We start from the raw sequence: 17,839 nt of genomic DNA, 5'->3' as shown, positions 1-17,839 counted from the left end.
AGCCAGAGTGCACTACAGCTTTTCCTCTGCTTCCAAGTGATCATGGGAAGCCAAAGTTAAATTAGAGCAATCTTGAGGCTGCTCTAAGTTACACTAGGAAGGAAGGTGGGTGCACACAAGGCAGGAACCTTCATAGTCCCTGGACTGGGTGGCTTAAATGCAGGAATGAGGTTACTGAGAATCAGGCCTAAAGCATCTTAAAGTACAATTCACACAGGAGGTGTACCATAGGCAAAACGGCAGAGTTTACATACCACCATAATAATGGGGATGTGCCACAGATGGGAGCAAGTCCACAGATAGTTCATAGAAACCAGCTAAACCGGAGCCAATCATTTAAAATGTCTGAAAAGGAAAGAACCTTTGAGCTGGAAGCTGGGAATCCTCCAAAAGCATCTTTCATCATGAAATGCGTCTTTCCTCTTAGGGCCCCAGGTGAAGAAAGAGCTGTGGGGAAAAACTAAAACTAGTCAGTGTAGACAGCTTATTGAAAGTGATATTTATTTCAAAATACAAAAAAATGTATTAAGTCGATTTGCCATCCATACATATGAACAGTTTGTTAGAGAAAAAACATTGGAGTCCCTTGTTATTAGGATAGATAGTTTCACAGACCGTTCTATTTAACAGTGAAACATTACAAAAAATACAGTTTCTGTTTTCAGATCTTTACTTGCATTCAAAAATAAAAAAGGTACTAAATGAGCTTGGTATAAAACACACACAGACAAAGGAAGTTACAAACCAGTCTATGAAAAACACAACCTAGTTGGGGGAAAATTTTGTACAAAACTACTGCTTATACAGGTATAGGAAAAAAAGGTATAAAATATTCCCTATTTGGAGACAAAATACAAAAGCACATTACTGAATTCTTTACTTGATCATTAAAAAGGTACATACGTTAGAGAGAGAAACTAGGGTTGGCGATTTGGGAAACTGTAGTCAACCCTCCTACCCCATCCCCCTTCCCCAAAAAAACCAAACCCCCACCACCAGGCTTCAAAATAAATTAGACGGCTAAATGCATCAGCAAAAACAAAGGCTGGGATTTTCAAATGATAGTAAGGGAGTCAAACACCCAGGGGAAAGCTTTCAGATATACCTAAATGACTTAAATGCCCAAATCCCATTGTCTTTCAACAGGCTTAAGAGCTTCTAAAAATTTTATTTCTAATTCCTCACTGAACAGCAATGGGATTTTGGTGCCTAATTCCCTTAGATCCTTTGAAAATCTCAGCCTGAATGTACCTAAAAAGGATGCCTCTGGAAGCACGTTTTAACCTCGATCCAGAGCCTGGATCCAACACCACAGCTTCGCACCCTGTGTCATCATTTATACCTAGGCAAAATGTCACCAAGCAGCGAGGGGAGAATGCAGATAGGGGGTGTTTCGCACCCACGCTGCTCAGAGGTAAATGCATGCCCGTGAATGAAGGTGACAGGCGAGAATCAAACCCATTGTCTCTTGGTAGGACTTTAAAAATCAAGGAAGCAGGAAAACAGCTGCAGAAAAAGATACATATTAAATTGTTTGTTCTTTGTTGCTCTAGGAAACACTTGTGAAATATAAATATAAGAAACAATTAATCATAATCAATACGTTTATACTAACCTACAAGAAGTTGTATTTGTACCTGAATTCCATAAACAACATATTATGTTAAAAAACAGGAGACTTGTTTTCATTGGTCAGAAAAATGATGTGGCAGAAGTGGCACCTAAGTCAAACAAATCCATCCCCATGGATCATCTGACTCCTGGCTGCTTGAACATTTGCTCGCAGAAGAAACTATCTTGTAGTTTTCCTGTCAGCTCTACAAGAAGCAAATGCCATATCCTATTCTGTCTCAGACACCACAGGCACGACTGATAGGTAGGTGCTGATTTCAGGGGACAGGAGGCCAACCTTGCCATTAGGGGGAAAAAATGCTGGCTTTGAAAGAGAGCAGAGTTCATATGGGAGTCACTAGCAGGACGGATACAAAGAACCAACGAGTCCTTGTTAGAATCACTATTTCTGACCATCAACACAAAGGGCTTACGTTTTTCTGTCCAGTTCCTACCAGCTGCAAGCATATCTATTTGCTGGCAATCAACAGAGTCGTGGTTTCCTGGTATCTAACAGGGCTTCTTCTAAAGGCAGCTCACAAAGTTTCCATCCTCAAGTATTCCCATTCCATAAAATCCCACCCCCATCCACCACGAAGCTTAAGAGTTAAGTTCTCCTGCTCACAATGGGAATGCTGAAACCCATGCCATTGCCTTCCCCCTCCCTGAAATCTAGACACCTGTAAGTGTAGAGCAATCAGCCCTGTGAAACGGACAGCGAGAGTTTCTAGAAGCAGAAAATAAATTCCTTGAGTGTCCAAAGTTGTTTGTAAAAATAGGTTTCAAAATACAAAAAAAAAACCCAAGAACAAAGGCGAGTGTGCTTCTGACAGTTCCCATGATGCACCGGTCCATGAGCGGAGTTCATAAAAACTCTTATCGAGTCATTTAAGATTTCTTTGATTGGAAACCAGTGCAAGTCCCCTGTCTGTTGGAGTGGAGATTGCTGCTTGCTGAGAGGGGAGAGTCTGGACGCTTTTGACAGCATCTCTCAAGGATCCAGCTTTTCGCACAGTGTCATCATAACAGCTTGCGATGGAGGATCTCCCAGGCCATCCGCTTGCGGAAGTAGGGCATGTGTTGCTTGGGGAAAGGGGCAGGGGGGAGAGAGAGAGAAAGAAAACACACACATTAATGTCCCTTTTCCTAATAGATGGTTTCTACACCGGTTGCCACAGAGTGCGCATTAATTACAGATGTGCCTGTTCCCCATGAAATGGAACCAAGTGCCTGAACTGAAATTCAGTGGGATGTGAGCACCTAACTCCTTTAAGCTACTGTGAAAATCTCGGCATGTGAGCAGAGATGAAACCATGATCGTTATGTTCTTTTCAAGCCAATCTACTATTAACCACTAAAAAGGTACAAAAGAGAGTTTACACTGGGAGGGGATGGGGGTGCTTTTGCGGCACAAATTTGTCTGGCCAGTAGAAATCCTCTGTGCCACTGGAGTCCCAGTAAGGGCTACTCTGAGGACTTCAGTGATGCACACACCTTGCCCTTTGCACAAGAGTGAACTTTACACCCAGGTAAAGAGAACAGCACAGCTAGCAACAAATAGGGAGCAAGGGGGACCCTCTAAAATAGATACTGATGAAGGGGAAAACAAAATCTGAAGATAAACAAATGTGTCCTCCAGTCCTACGGATCCTGGGGTGTTAAGGGACCTAATGAATGATTGTGCTAAGTGTGGAAAATGATTAGAAGCCATGGACAATTGAGAAAGGAGCAGAAGATCCGGAAAATAAAGACATTTAGTGTCTATTGGCAACATTGTTATTGACCATCCTACTATCGCTCCGTGTGAGCCAACCCACTGCCAATGGGATCCTGTGTTAGTCCTGCAGTGTACACCACCATGTCAGTGCCCAGCTTACCTGGGTGAAATTGATTGGTCTGTCTTTGGTAATGCAGTCGGCATATTTGCAGGCAAACATTCCACAGTCGCTGCCATTCATTTGTTGAGGGATTTCCTTTAACAATAAAAACAAGCCCTGAGCCTCTAGATTTCGACGAGACCAAAACTCCCCTTAACTTTAGCAAACGCCCCACAGATAAAGGGCCACGAGCAATGAAGCTGGTAAAAAAAACCCAGGGTGTCTCCATGTTCTTGAGATTTAGGGAGCTGGGGCAAAACAAAGCTTCAAAACAGATGGACCAACGGTAGCCTGGGAAAATGGGGATAAAAAAAGAAAAAGTGTGGAGCGACCCACTCTGGGAAGCAACTGAAATGCGGAGACTGATGGTGCATCACGGACTCCAGGCAGTCGTGCCTATCTAGGCACCCTAAGGTCTGAGGACCTCAGACATTCGTGAACTTGTCTTGACAACACTCCTGCAGAGAAGAGGGGAGGATTAGCCTCATTTTACAGCTGGGGAATGGAGGCAGAGAAAACAGTGACTTGCTTTAGGCCACATAAAAAGGCTGTAGCAGAACCAGGAACAGAACCTGGGTCCTTCTAACTCCCATTCCATTGCCTTAACCACACGACCATCCTTCCTCCCCGGTGGGATGGAAGCACTATGCACGGAGAGTGAACCCTCTTGGGGCTGCTGCTGACTTATCTTGGAGAAAAGCAGCTTTCCCATGCACAACTATCAGGTGATGGTGAGAGATTAACAATGGGGAATGATTAGGCCACGACAGAATTTGTGCAGCTCTCTCGGTCCCCTACTATGGGCTCTAGCTGCACGAGACCAACGTACCTGACTCTTCTTGCTGAGCAACAACCAGTTGTTAGCATCAAATTCTTTCCGTTTTTTGTCAAGACTTTCCTGTTTTAAGTATTGCCTGCAGGAAACAGGGGACAGAGAATATGCTTAGAGAGGGAAAAAAACAACAAACAAAAAAAACACAAACAATTGTTTTTAATTCACAGTTAACCTAAAACTTCCATCTCCAATTAATTCTGAGAACTGGGCTTCTGAAGCTTAATATTTTCCTCTCTCCCCCTTGGCAGTTCTTGCCTTCTTAACACAGAATTTTAAAGTTCTGGGCCTCTAAAGGAGGACTGAGCAGATCTCTGAAACTCATCCCCAAAATATCCACTGTCAAAGCCACAAAACTGTTAGCAGAAATCTCCTGATTAATCCAGGAGTGACTCATGACATGGAAGAGCCAAAATAGCCACCGGCTTGGCTGGAAATGCTCCTGCAAAATGAGCTTTAGGTTTGGAGACTGAATTCATTTCTCTGGTATCTAGAGCTTCCTGTAGATTGTTGCCTCTCACATTTTGCTGTCTTCATTCATCATCTCCTCCTCCCACTTTAATTTGCTATCCTCAGTGAATGTGGACAACAGCAATTTGTTGCATGTCTGTAGATGTTACATAGTAGCCTGGACACTAAACTTTGAAGGACACTACATAACTTGCTAACACAAACCTCTTCACCCAAGGTTCCATTCTGTCATTGATACAATGTTTGATCTTCTTCTTACCAATATGGGGGGAGGGGAGGGGGGGAGGGGGGGGGGGGGGGGGAGAGAGAGAGAGAGAGAGAGAGAGAGAGAGAGAAAATAGGAGCGCTTAGAACTAGTGGCCATGAGTTATTTGAATGCAACATAGTAATGCCAGGAGGGAAGGGCATGGGCAGGGGGGCTTTGTGCAATGCAACGTCTCAAGGATATTAGATTTCAAGGAAGCATCTTTTGGGAATTAAGTAAAATCACACTCAGTCCAGCAGTGGGGAAACAAGACAGCTGAAAACACCAAAATTAAGGTGCATCAGACCACAAAAGCCATAAAGAGAAGACAAAAAAAACAAGAAGTAGCCAAAGTAACTCCAAAGATGTGCAGGGAAAAAATGAATTTGCACCAGAAAAAAGAGGAGAGAATCCAACGAGAATACCAGCTATACTAGCTAAAACAGCAGGGGAATCAGGGAGCAGAATGAGCTACTGCTAGCCAAAGGGGAACAGGCAGGGCTTTTACAAATCCTTTGGGAGGAAAGGAATAGTGGCAACGAAGTAGATGCATTACTAAGTGAGAACAACTTCTATAGAGAAGTCTAGAGAGGCCAAGCTATAAAGTTGCTCTATAAAATCTGTCTACAACATGAGAAATAATATTTTCAGAGTTTAAGGACCAAGGGGACCATGAGATCAACTATCCTGACCTTCGGAATATCACAGGCTATTAATTTTCACCCAAATACTCCTACATTAAGCCCAAAGTTTTTAGTCCTCAGAGACTAAGCTGTGTACCGCATACAGAGACTAGGAGAGACTGAGGTGCCATCGATGCCCAAGGCCCCTGCAATGGTAAGAACTGATTGGGTGAAACAGGCCCAGAGGATCTCATGTAACCCATGCCCCACGCTTTGAAGTATGCAAACCCTAAGTTCCCTGCCAATCTGACTGCAGGGAAATTCCCTGAAGACTTCTATTTTGATGATACAAAATGTAAAGGAAACTAGGAAAACAATCCATTCAAGAAAGCAAGCCCAGATAAAGTGCAGCCTAGGGTTGCCAAGGAATAGGCTTGTGAATTTATTCACAAGGTGGCCCTCCCTTCTGAGCAATCACTGAGATCAGGGCAGGTGCCTGAGGACTGGAAAAGGACAAGTGTAGTATTAGTGACATAACAGAAAATCTGTTGCTTAGTTATTTCTATTCTGGAAAGGACCTCTGCCCCAGTCAGACATTTGGGCTGCGCCTCTCTCCCAGAGACAACTCAGACCTTTCTTTGAAGGCCACACCTCAAAACAATCCCTCTCCAGGCAAGTGCTTCCACACTGCATTGAAACCCAAAATGTCTTATCAGTAGATTTATTATAAATCTCTTAGCCAGGCCGTAGGCATGGACTCCAAAGAGGCCATCACAAAAATCACCTGAAGAACTAATCTTGGTTGGGTGGACTTGGGGGTGAGGTCACTCCTAAAAAGGGAAATCAGATTTTCAGTTCTGGACCTTGACCTCATCCTCAGCCCCAAGCAAATGGAGCGCAACTAGTGGAATGGAAACACTGGCAGGGAGGGAAGAGAAGAACGTTCAAAGAATGCAATTTCCTCCTTCCCTAAAGATTAGTATTTTGGGACTGCTCCTGGGAGCACCTTCCTGATGAAGGAGGCTGCTGCAGGAGCTGATGGATGACCAGGAGCCAGCTCTGCAGGTTGGTCTCCTCAGTAGCAGCTAAGGCACTTTCTGCTCAGGATTCTGGGGCAGGTGGACAGGGCTCCAATCCATTCTGGAATGGGTTTATTGGAATCTGTGCAAGCCATGGTAATGCAGAGCTCTGCCTGGCATGGGAGGATTCTGATGTTCCCCCAAGCCAAGCGTTAAGGCTGCACAGTGATGAACAAATGATATTTCCCCTCAGCTGTTTGGTTCTCCTAAGGTAAAATTTCACTGTTCTTCTGCAGCCTAGCACATGCCAGGCTTTTCCTTTCAGCTACCTTGGACAGACCAACTAGTTTCCAGTAAGGTAGAGAATGCAGACTTAAATCTTGGTTACAAAGGACTCTGAACTTGAAAGAAAAATGTTGTCCCGTTGGAAGGTCCTATAGGGCTTGGATCTTCTCAAAGCAGAAATTTCAGGGATTCTTCTTGCCGTGGTGGTTTTAATCAGGAAGCACAGAAAGGAAATAAGAGATTAAATACCAGAGGCTTGAATGCATGGAACACAGAAGCCAGTAGCACAGTGGGAAGATCCCAGCTCAGAAACACGGGCTTGGTTGTCAGTTTGGACAGAGGTGCCAGCCCAAGGAAATGTGATCCGGTGCAGACTTGCCTAAGCCAGAGTTGATGACACATAGCAAGACACGAGGTGCAACGGTAGGATGCTTGAGGCCCACCTCAAGGCCACCCTGTAAAGAAGTCCATAACAGCAGGGGTCAATCAGTCCATCTTGGCTCTAGTAGGAGAATTTTCCTGCAATCCTATAGGTGTGGAGAAGCAGAGCTTGACCATTCTGCTTTACCTTCATCCCTCCCTGCCCCCCACCTACTCTCTTGTACAGAGATAATCTCATGGGGAAGGCTGCACCTTCAAGGATTCCTCTTAGATGCCTAGAAACAGTCTCAACATAAAGGAAGGTAAGGAAGCCATCCAGTGATTCCATCCCCTGGCTGGAGGGAAAAGGAAAACAGATAGCAGAATTCTTCCTTTGCAAACCCCATTGGAAAATCCTGCCAATGGACATCAGCCTCAAGACAAGCAGCATAGATGGGGCTCCTCCATCCATGGCGAATGTAGTCAAGGTCAGAGAGACTCCAGGGCATCAACTTCCTAGAAATAAGAACAGTCAGATTGTCTCTCCCCGATTTCCAGGATCATCTATGGAAAGAATAAGACCTGGGGCAGTCCCAAAACATGACCACTGTGCGAAAAGTATTTCTTCAAGGAGGTACAAGAAACTGGAATCTACATACTGATATGATGGCAAATTCTGTCATGGGCAGGAAGTCAATTAAGCTTCTATCAGAACAATCTACAACAGATGGGCACTGAATATGAAAGAAGCTGACAGCAGGTAGGTAACTTGGAACAGCCCTGAATGAAGAGTGGGAGCTAGTCCAACCTTCCTTCACCGACGTGTCCATTCCTGGCCATCACTGGTCTGTTTCCTTGTAGAAATGGCAGTCTGGATGCAAACAGGATCTGGTGGGGGCAATCTAGCTCCCTGGATATCAGCTGGAATTAGATTGTTCCGAGCAATATATTTTCTACCAGTGTCTGCTGGCATGGGGTGGGGGGAAGGGGGGGAGAGATGGAGAAGCCTCAATAATCTATCTAGACTCCAAGCCCGTTGACTTGGCTAAGGAAGGACAATGGCTTCTAAGTAGGGGGTCTCCTCGCCCTTCCCTTATTCCAGCTGGCTGACTCAGCCAGGCTGTGAGGAAAGGATGGTGTCAAATACATGAGAGGAGGTTGGAAGGTGGTGCGGTTCTGGAGAAGAGCCTTCTCTTGCTGGAGATTTTTTTTAAATCTCCAAGTTTTGGCCCCAGACAAGGAAAGAGGTTGGGTGGGCAGAGGGAGGCAAATCGCTCACAACTAGCCCCAAACTCTCAAAAAAAAGGTCTGTAAACTGGAAGCAGGGTGAGCTGAGCCCCTACCCTGTACAGCCGGCCTGAGGAAGAGAATCTTGTGAGAGACTGTCTGGAGGTGTGGCAGAGCCCTCGTGCAGAAGTCTGAGCTTCCCGCAGTATATACTGGCAGATAGGTGCAGCCCAATCCTATGGTGCTGGGGAAAAATGTCAGGATCTAGGGAAAACAAGAACTTGCTCCTGTCTCTTATTCTTTGGTGCTTTGTATCTTTCACTGCACTACACAAGCACTTTCAGGATATTTTTTATTTTTTAAAAGAAGAAATCATACCAGTCTCCAAATCAAAGTTCAATCCCCAGTAAAATAATGGCATAACCAAAGAGAATGCTGGTCTGCACACACTCTAAAGAGAATACCACTTAGAACAATGAATAGCAGATTTATAGAGAATGCACCATGCAAGATAAACTGGAATGTATTTCAGAATGAGACCTCAGTTCTGTAACTGGATCTACGTGGGTGAACCACGAGACTCTGGGCAGGCCTGGGGAGCCAAGAGCAGGATCAAGGTATAGCGGGTAAAGGGAATGCAGAAAAGGTGTAAACACAGCATATGAGATCTAGTGAAGAACTAGATTCGGCGGCTCATGTAATCTAGAAATTTAGATCTAGTCTCATTGCAAAACCATATTACTGCAATGCTGGGGTTGAGTGGGTAAATGCACAAAGGCCAGGAAATTTTACATTATGGTTTCTAGAACAGCACGGGAATTAAAAGCAACATACATATCATTAACAGTGACCATCTCTTATGCTGTTTTTTTCAGAAGTATCCCTTGGTGATTTACAGTCTCCACATATAAGGACCACTCACGGCACCAAATGAATGTAGCCACAACAAACAAACATGGCAACAACTATGCATAAGCAACAACCCAAAACAAGTTTTTGGGGAGGGAAAGAAGATGCATCTCTCCAGTTGAAACTGCATGAGGAAATTTATGGAGGCAGAAATTTAATTTTCCCAGGTTGCATTCGGTTATGACATTGGGATTGAAAGGGATAAATCAAATGGATATAGTCAGGTGTTTTTTTTTAAAATAGTATAGCTAAGAGTCTTCAGCTCCTAAATACTCTCCTCCCCGCAATAAATTTTGGTGGATTTATAATCTAAAATTCAAAATATTTTTCCCTCCAAGACCTTCACAAACAGAAGAAACTGACTGATTCTGCAGGTAAAACATTGAAACCGATGACAAATTTGCTGCTACATGCACACAGTTAAAAAAAACTGAAAAACCAAGGAAAACATTCCCCTATCTTTCAAGTTCTGGGCATTCTTAGATGAGACTTGTAACCACAGATAAAAAGATTTAATAAGTATGATTTTTAAGTCATCCCTTTAACACTCCTATTCTTGAGAAAATTATACTGAGATTTGTAATGACCGTAAGAGGTTAGGACCTTACTTTTACATCTGGGGGCTAGTCTACACAAGAAGTGCTACTGATGCAGCTGTGTCACTATAGTGTGTCTGGTGAAGATGCTATATGCTGGTAAGAAAGAGCTCTCCTGCTAGCATCATAACCGCTACCGCGAGAGGCGGTAGCTATGTCGGTGGGAGAAGCTCTCCCGTCAACATAACACTGTCCATATCGGTGCAACTTACGAAGCTCGGGGTGTGGCTTATTCACACACCTGAGTGACATCAGTTATGCCGACATAAGAGGTAGTGTGTACAAACCCTGAGTCAAAACACAAAATCTGCTAGTATAGCACAGGTCACTTTGCTACCAGACACTGGATTTATGAAGAGGGATACAATCAAAAAAACAACTGAATAACCAGCATCACCTTCTTGGAGGATGTCTCATCCAAATACTGAGCAGGCCCAACCCTACCTCGCTTGCAAGGTCTTATGCACAGCTACCATGACATTCACATACTCCAGACCCCCAAACAGCAGCGTAGAGCACAACTGCCACGACATTCACCCAGCTAGAGAAAGCTGGGGAATCATTATTCATTCCTAGCCATGTGACCGTCAGCAAATTATCGACCCGCTCTATGCCTGAAAATCATCCCCATCAGTAAAATGGGGCTAAAAATCATTTAAAAAAAACTCACCACCTTCAGGAAGCTCTAAAGATTGAAAGCATGAAAGGGTCACTAACCATGAATAGGACCTCCGTCCCCTCTTCCCGGTGTGATCCTCCCAGTGCATTCAACCAAAAAAGCCTCCTAAAAGGAAACAAAGGGAAAAGCAATTATGGCACGGGCAAGAATGAGCTGTAATCGCAGGTTGCTACTGTCGATTCCAACTGTGCTGTTAGCCAATAGGCTGAAATCTTGGGTCTCAATCTCAAATCCCACCTATCCCATTAGCCAGTAGGCCAAAATCCAAGGCCATTATGCTGTAGTTTAACAGTTTTGTTAGCTAGCGATCTAAAGGGCTGGGTCCTCAGCCCAGACCCTAAATGCACTTCTAGGCAGAACCTCCTGAATTATTTGATCACATCTCAATTGTTGCATTATTTACCAGATGTTGGCGACTTCTTGCTATTGCAACAGCAGTAAGTCTGAGACCACTGTATTCTAAGCCTATTCTAAGTCCATTTTCAGAGGTTTTACATTATTCTCATAATTCTTCCTCTCATGGATTTGTCTCATTCACATTCGAAATAAGATGTACATTTTTAACCACGAGATTAATCAATTATTGGAACAATTTACCAGGGTCATGGTGGATTTTTCATCAATGACAGTTTTTAAATGAAGACTGGATGTTTTGCTACAAGGTCTGCTCTAGGAATTATTTGGGGGAAGTTCTCTAGTCTGATAGCACAGGCCAAATGATCACAATGGTCTCTTCTGGCCTTAGAATCTATGAATCTCTCAGCCTAGCTGCTTAGAAATGGAAGAGAAGCCATAGAGCAATTTTTGTAGTGAGTGAAGTGATTCTGGTATATGGAACCAAGAGAGCACCTGGAGATCTTAAGGGATGAAAGGTGCTAAATATAATCAATATTATATTGAAAGTGATTCCTACCTAGGCATTTATATTTCACGTTCAATGTTTCATTTACATAATATTTACATTAATTTAGATTATTGCCGACTGTTCCAATTCTAAATATGACTCGCTCAGTGCAAACACAGAGAGAAACCAAAAAGGGTTTTAGAAAAAGCACAGAACACATCCTCTGCAATACTGGAGCACATCACTTGAGTGTGCTGTGACTCTAAAGAGAGATTTAGCTACCAGACCAATTTAACTCTAAAATAAGAAATACTTTACGTGACATAGGCGCCTGGATCCTATTTTCAAAAGTCGCTTGAGTCTAAGTCCCACTGATTTTAAATGAGACTTGGGGACCTTTGCACCTTGATGACTTCTGAAAATAGGAAGGGGAAACCTTTGAAAGTTTTGCCCATTTTGTATGCTGCTGCATTTGTAACCCTGCTCTAATGAACCAGCTTCTCAGTTTGGGAAATTGCAGGGGCTGCTTCAAACTGGATGGCTTTGTCTCATTTCTTTTCTTGACTTTGCAATACTTCAGATGAAAGCCCCTTTCAACTCCCCAGACTTTTGGGCAAGGATGTTCACAGTGAAGGCTCCACATATATCCTAGAGTCATGCCCATGGGCATGAAGGTAGGATCTGATTTTCAGCATGAGTCAGAGAGAGAAAATATCTTAGTCCCGATTCAGGCTGATAACAGTAGCTAAGGTACGTTCATGCCTTGAGCTTCATCAGGGACATAAATGACATCCACAGACTTTCATCAGGAGCTCTGGTGCTCAGCACAAGATAAAACACCCACCACCTAGGTCATTATGATCACCATTCACTATGTCTTAATGATCCTCTTGGGAGAGCGATACATTTTGTGTTTTTTAGGAGGTGGAGGGAAAGCGGGAGGAATGTGTCAGTCTGTAATGGAGGAGCTAGGTTACCAAGCTATTTGCCATGGACAGGCCAAGGTAAGGACATGGGCACTCGGCTTGCAAAATCCAGAAGGGAAACACCAGGTTCCTTCCTGGAGGAGATATCAACAGGTGCCATCTCTCAAAGAGGCGGATGTTGGATTCTTGACCAGAATCCATCTCTTTGATCTGAAAAATCAGTCCTTTCTTTGTTTCTTTCTTTTAGAGAAGATTGTGATGGACTGACAATATCCTGTAATATCCAGAGCAAACTTAATGGAGTTAATATTAAGTTTATTGAATTAAATTAAACCTTATTGAATTAGTGTTTTTGGAGGTCATTGTATTACAAATACAAATGTTTATGTCCTATCGTGTGCTTTTACAGAACTTCTGTAGCAGAAAGACAAGATTGCGTTAATCTCTGGAAGGCATGAGGATGTCTAAAGGTCTTTTTGGAACAATACACGAGAACTGGACTATCTTGAGGTGGGGAGAATACAAATTTTCCCACTCCAAAGCCAACCTTTTGAAGATATGCCACAGGGAAGAGAGATCCTTTCCATACTACCTGCTCCTGGAAACTCCTCTTCAAAGACCTCTGAAGTGTATAAAAAGCAACTGAACATGTTATGAGTGTGCTTGTTTGGAGCTGAATCTCTGATGAACTGGCGTGGAGGAAAATGGCCTAAAGCCTAAACTTTGGCTAAGCTCTGGTCAAGTGAACTGTATGGGTGGCCTGGAGGAAGGAGGAAAGGTGGGGGGTAAAAGGAGAAGGGTAGACAGAAATGACAAAAGCAGAACTGTAGAAATTATAAAAGCAGAACTAACCTTTTGTAACAGCTTATGATTAATAGCTGCCAGGTGACAGAGCAAGAAACCGCAAAGGGCAAAAGTAAGGAAAACAGAAAGGGCTTGCTTTGCTTTATTCCTTATATGGATGGAAAACTTTAAGGAAGTATATGTAATTTCTGTGGTTTTATCCTATATAAGCTCTCGCATTTTATCTGTCGGGGGGGTTCGGCTGCCTTGGCTGACTCCCCCATGCATGCATGTTTGATTGATCAATAAAAGGATCTTCAGGCTGTCTGATCCAAAATCAACCGTGTGGTCAATTTTCCACAACACTGGATGCCCCTAAGGAAGGATATTAAAAGACTGCACCTGACAGGCCTATATGAGGGTTGGGCCAGTGGTTCCATTCCCTGGACATAGAGAATAGCACTGTGCAATAGTGGTGCACTGGTGGACCTCTTATCTAGTGAACCCACATAGTTCTATTTCATCACCTTTCTGTTCAACACGAGTGGTGCTTAGAGAAGATAGCGAGGCAGTGGGCTACAATGTCTACTGAAGACAGGTGTCACAGCTCCATGCATTTATTTCCTTAGGCCCAGATGTGGCAGAAGCTCAGATTCCCCAGTGTCAAGTAGAGGCTGGTTTTGGGATGAGAGTTAGCGAGGTTAGGCCAACCCCACATAAAACAGAAGTTACACAGTGGGGAAACAACTGGAAGAAATGGTGGTAACACCTGCTCCCTCAGCTAAGAGGGTGTGCCATTGACCAAAACACAGTGGGAGTGGGCTCCTGCTGTATCCTTAGCTGCTTCTGGATGTTCAGCTACTAGTTGTGGAAGAGCACAGCTTTCCATCTAGTCTCGGAATCTTAAATTTCTCATGTGCTACTTCATCATTTAGTTAGGAATACTTCAACATTTAAACAAAACAGTGACATTCAAATACAGATCGACTACTCACAACAGTATCCTGCAGGCTTCATTGTTTATGCCACCCATGGAATCGTAATAGGTGATGGTTTTCTTCCTGAAGTCTATAACCTATATAAAGAGAAAGATTTGTTAATAATACAGTAAACAAAAGTGACTTCCTCTTTCCCAGGAAAGAGGTGTCTCGGAGGGACCATGGAGTTGTGCAGATACAGCAGAGGGCTTAATTTGGCCCACAGAACCCTTTATTACTGGTAATCATGAATCAGAGTGAAAAACCTTGACTGACTGTCAGAGTGATGAGTATGAGTATGTTGGATCAATGGGGTGAAATCTCTTTATTTAAAAAATTAGCAAATCTGACATGAATCCCAGCAAGACAAAAATGAGGTCGTCTCATTTTTAGAGACACTTTCAGGTTAGAATCATGCTTTAAAAATGACACATTTTGTGGCTCTCCACAGAATTCCTGATCTTTAGCCATGAATGTGAATTTCTCAGGGCATATCTGCCTGGTGCACAAACCACAAAAGAGATGAGGAACTTTCCAGCTTAAACATAAATGAATTCATGCTGTATCTGTTCCAGCTAGTCATTCTTTTTAGTACAACATTAAACAAATTAATACTCACGGCTAGGCACCAATGGACTCCAAGATGAATAGGCACCAAGAGAACATCCGCAGAGAAAATATCTACTTTTTTTGTCCACCGTTTCACTGCATGGTACCCAGCAGTTTTTAATTTAGTAAAAAAGAAGGTATTAAACGCATGAACTGTCGGCAACCCCTTCTCTTTGCTTCGCTCCATCAGCAAATTCATGTAGAAATTAATTATCTGGGAGGGAAAAGCATCTGTGTGTATCAGTGTTATACTGCTGGTAACTTTACAATAATTACTTTGCATGCACATAAAAAAGTGAGTTCTCTGAGCAAAAGAATATTTCTAAAAATGGATTTCAGAAACAATTTTAATTACTTGGATTTTGAAATTTTGGCCCTAAGCACTACTAAGTAGTAATTTCTTCAGAGTTCCTATAGTGTAGCTATAGGTACCCGTTCTGCACTATGGACAACTATCGCTTAAGTTAAAATTTAGCAAAAGAACAAAACACTGCCCCATTCAGATTATCCACCATCATCCCACTCCTTCCCCAGTAGCCTTAGAGAAGAGGACAGGGGTGGGGGGAAGAGAACGGTGACAAGTTTACTCACTTTAACTTATTACTAGAGCAGGGCAAAAAAAAAAAAAAAAGTTGAATAGTAAGTTGCTGAAAAATGAATTTTTTGGACCAAAGAAACTAGTTTCAAATTCGGGTCAAATGTGGAGGATTTTTTTTTCCAGCCAAAACTGAAGGGAAAAAAAGAATCAGAAACATTGATTGGAATTGACATTTGAAGTTTCATTGGATCCAAACTTGTTTTGGGGGGGGCCACCACACTGAAAAGTTAATTATGTGCTCGGCTCTACTTACTTCCCAGGTCTGTTTGCATGCAGTAAACTAGGGTGTGAATTTAAAGCACATACGCTATTCTGCACTAACTCTCCATGTGGACGCACACAGTGTGCACTACAAGGGCCCTCGGACAGTTTAGCTAAGGGCACTCAGTGTGCATTAAGAGTTGGTGCAGAGAAGGTACTGCTTCCCCCAGAATCTTTTCACTTTTAGAAGTAAGGAACCCACAGTCATGTTGGTGAAGGAGTTACCTCATCGTTAAGCCAGTTCAGGTTGTTCAGGGTCTGAATGTCTTTCCGGGTTATCGTTAACCGAAAAGCTTCACTCAGGACCTCATCCTGGTTTCCACTGCGGAATACACTCTTGATTTCCTTCTCCATTTCCTACAGAGAACACAATTGTGATGGGAACAAAAAGGAGCTTCTGATACTCCAGGCCCTTAAACTCAAGCATTCTAGCTCTCTAAACTAGTAAGAGATTTCCCTTTCCAAAGGGGAAAGGGAAAGGCTTGGTCCTATGACAACTCCAACAAGAAAAAAGATCCTGGAACGCTGAGCTCAGGAATCTGGCACAAAAACTATGTGGAGTCAAGGCCCAAGTTAAGAACAGGCCACCAGACATCTCTGAATGATGCGACAGTGACATTGCAGAAGCACAATGAGGATTTGGGTGTCTGGTTAGTTAATCCCACTGGAACAATATAAAAATGGCTTGAAGCAATGGGAGTAGGAACAATACTGGGCAGAGACTGTCCATGTGGAAACTTCTCTGTTCTTTGACTTCATTGGGATTCACGGATTTTAGGGCCAAAAAGGAGTCTGACCTTCTGTATCACACAGGCCAGAGAACCTCATCCATCAAGGCCAGCCTCAAGTCTGTAACTCCTGTATGAGCTATAGCATATCTTTTAGAAAGGCACCTCGCCTTGCTTTACTTAACAAACAGCTTTTAGAGTACTATTTTCCCTTCCTCCCCATGGTATTTTGAGTCAATTTCAAGATCAACATCTGACACACAGAGTGATTCTCCAAGACTTCCTAATTGCCTCAAGTGTTGTTAATCTATAGAGATCTACCTCTGTGATTTCAGGGAATTCCTCTTCGTTATCAGCTGATTTAGCATTCTCTTTCTCTTCTGGGAGAACTGTGACAGGGATCTCTTTCTCAAGAGGCACTCGAAGATTCAAATCCACTGGGTCCTGTATCAAGTGTTCCTGCTCCTGCAATCTCTGAAAGAGAGATCTTTAGGTCAGCATAAGAGCCAAGGATTTTTGTAGCATCTTCTGGGTGTCAGGCGCCCAATTCCCAACCAGTGACTTGGACACAGCAACTCATTTTAAAGCTGAAGCTTCTTGTAAAAAGTCAAAAGGAGCAATGTAGTGGGTGCCTCTGTGCACTGAAGGCCCTAATCCCCAAACTATTACAGTCAATCATAGAATCATAGAATATCAGGGTTGGAAGGGACCTCAGGAGGTCATCTAGTCCAACCCCCTGCTCAAAGCAGGACCAATTCCCAACTAAATCATCCCAGCCAGGGCTTTGTCAAGCCTGACCTTAAAAAACCTCTAAGGAAGGAGATTCCACACGCATCTCCCTAGGGGAATCGCATTCGCAGGGCTTCACCACTCTGAGCGAGCAAAGTTTTTTTCCTAATATCACTCTAAAACCTCCCCCACCGCAACTTGCAGACCATTCTCCATTGTTCTGTCCATCCTGCTACTCACCGAAAACAGTCTAGATCCATCCGTCTTTGGAAACCCGCCTTTCAGGTAACTTGAAGAGGCAGCTGATCAATCGCCGTCCTCATCTCATCAGCTTATTGCACGACAAGCAATTTTCAGATTCCCTCAGCCTCTCACGTGAACATAGCCATGTGGCTCGACAGAGCCCCTAATCATTTTTGTTGCCACTACCGCTGGACTCTTTCCAATTTTTTCCACATCCTTACTTCGTAGTGTGGGGCCCAGAACTGGATACAGTACTGCACGCACATGCAGGCCTCACGGCAATGTCGAATAGAGGGGAGACTGATCACATCCGCTCGAACTGCTGGCAATGCCCCTACTTATACAGCCCAAAATGCCGTTAGCCTTCCTGTCAACAAGGGCACACTGTTAACTCATATCCAGCTTCTT

General features: G+C 43.4%; 1 protein-coding gene across 6 annotated transcripts in view; it reads right to left on the bottom strand.

Moving 5' to 3' along the window:
* Nucleotides 1-484: 484 nt before the first annotated feature.
* The window catches only part of SENP1 (SUMO specific peptidase 1), a 30,134-nt gene continuing 12,779 nt past the window's right edge, over nucleotides 485-17,839 (bottom strand). Inside the window, exons 12-19 of one of the 6 annotated variants that reach the window (XR_012654910.1) lie at nucleotides 16,781-16,933; nucleotides 15,957-16,088; nucleotides 14,883-15,086; nucleotides 14,282-14,361; nucleotides 10,772-10,838; nucleotides 4,318-4,402; nucleotides 3,489-3,584; nucleotides 485-2,694 (exon numbers count right to left, since the gene is read on the bottom strand). Coding sequence is in view for 3 of the 6 variants with exons in the window: in XM_032786772.2 (XP_032642663.1) it covers nucleotides 2,632-2,694; nucleotides 3,489-3,584; nucleotides 4,318-4,402; nucleotides 14,282-14,361; nucleotides 14,883-15,086; nucleotides 15,957-16,088; nucleotides 16,781-16,933 (813 nt within the window). In the remaining 3 variants the exon portion in view is untranslated. Of the gene's footprint in view, nucleotides 2,695-3,488; nucleotides 3,585-4,317; nucleotides 4,403-10,771; nucleotides 10,839-13,813; nucleotides 13,961-14,277; nucleotides 14,362-14,882; nucleotides 15,087-15,956; nucleotides 16,089-16,780; nucleotides 16,934-17,839 lie in introns of those variants that run through there. The other 5 variants (XM_075061178.1, XM_032786772.2, XR_012654911.1 and 2 more) reach the window with 5 other exon arrangements.

This window comes from Chelonoidis abingdonii, chromosome 26, assembly GCF_003597395.2.
Source record: "Chelonoidis abingdonii isolate Lonesome George chromosome 26, CheloAbing_2.0, whole genome shotgun sequence".
NCBI classification, from domain to species: Eukaryota; Metazoa; Chordata; order Testudines; family Testudinidae; genus Chelonoidis; species Chelonoidis abingdonii.
The sequence above is the reverse complement of the archived record's forward strand: the minus strand, read 5'-3'. Positions and strand labels throughout refer to the sequence as shown.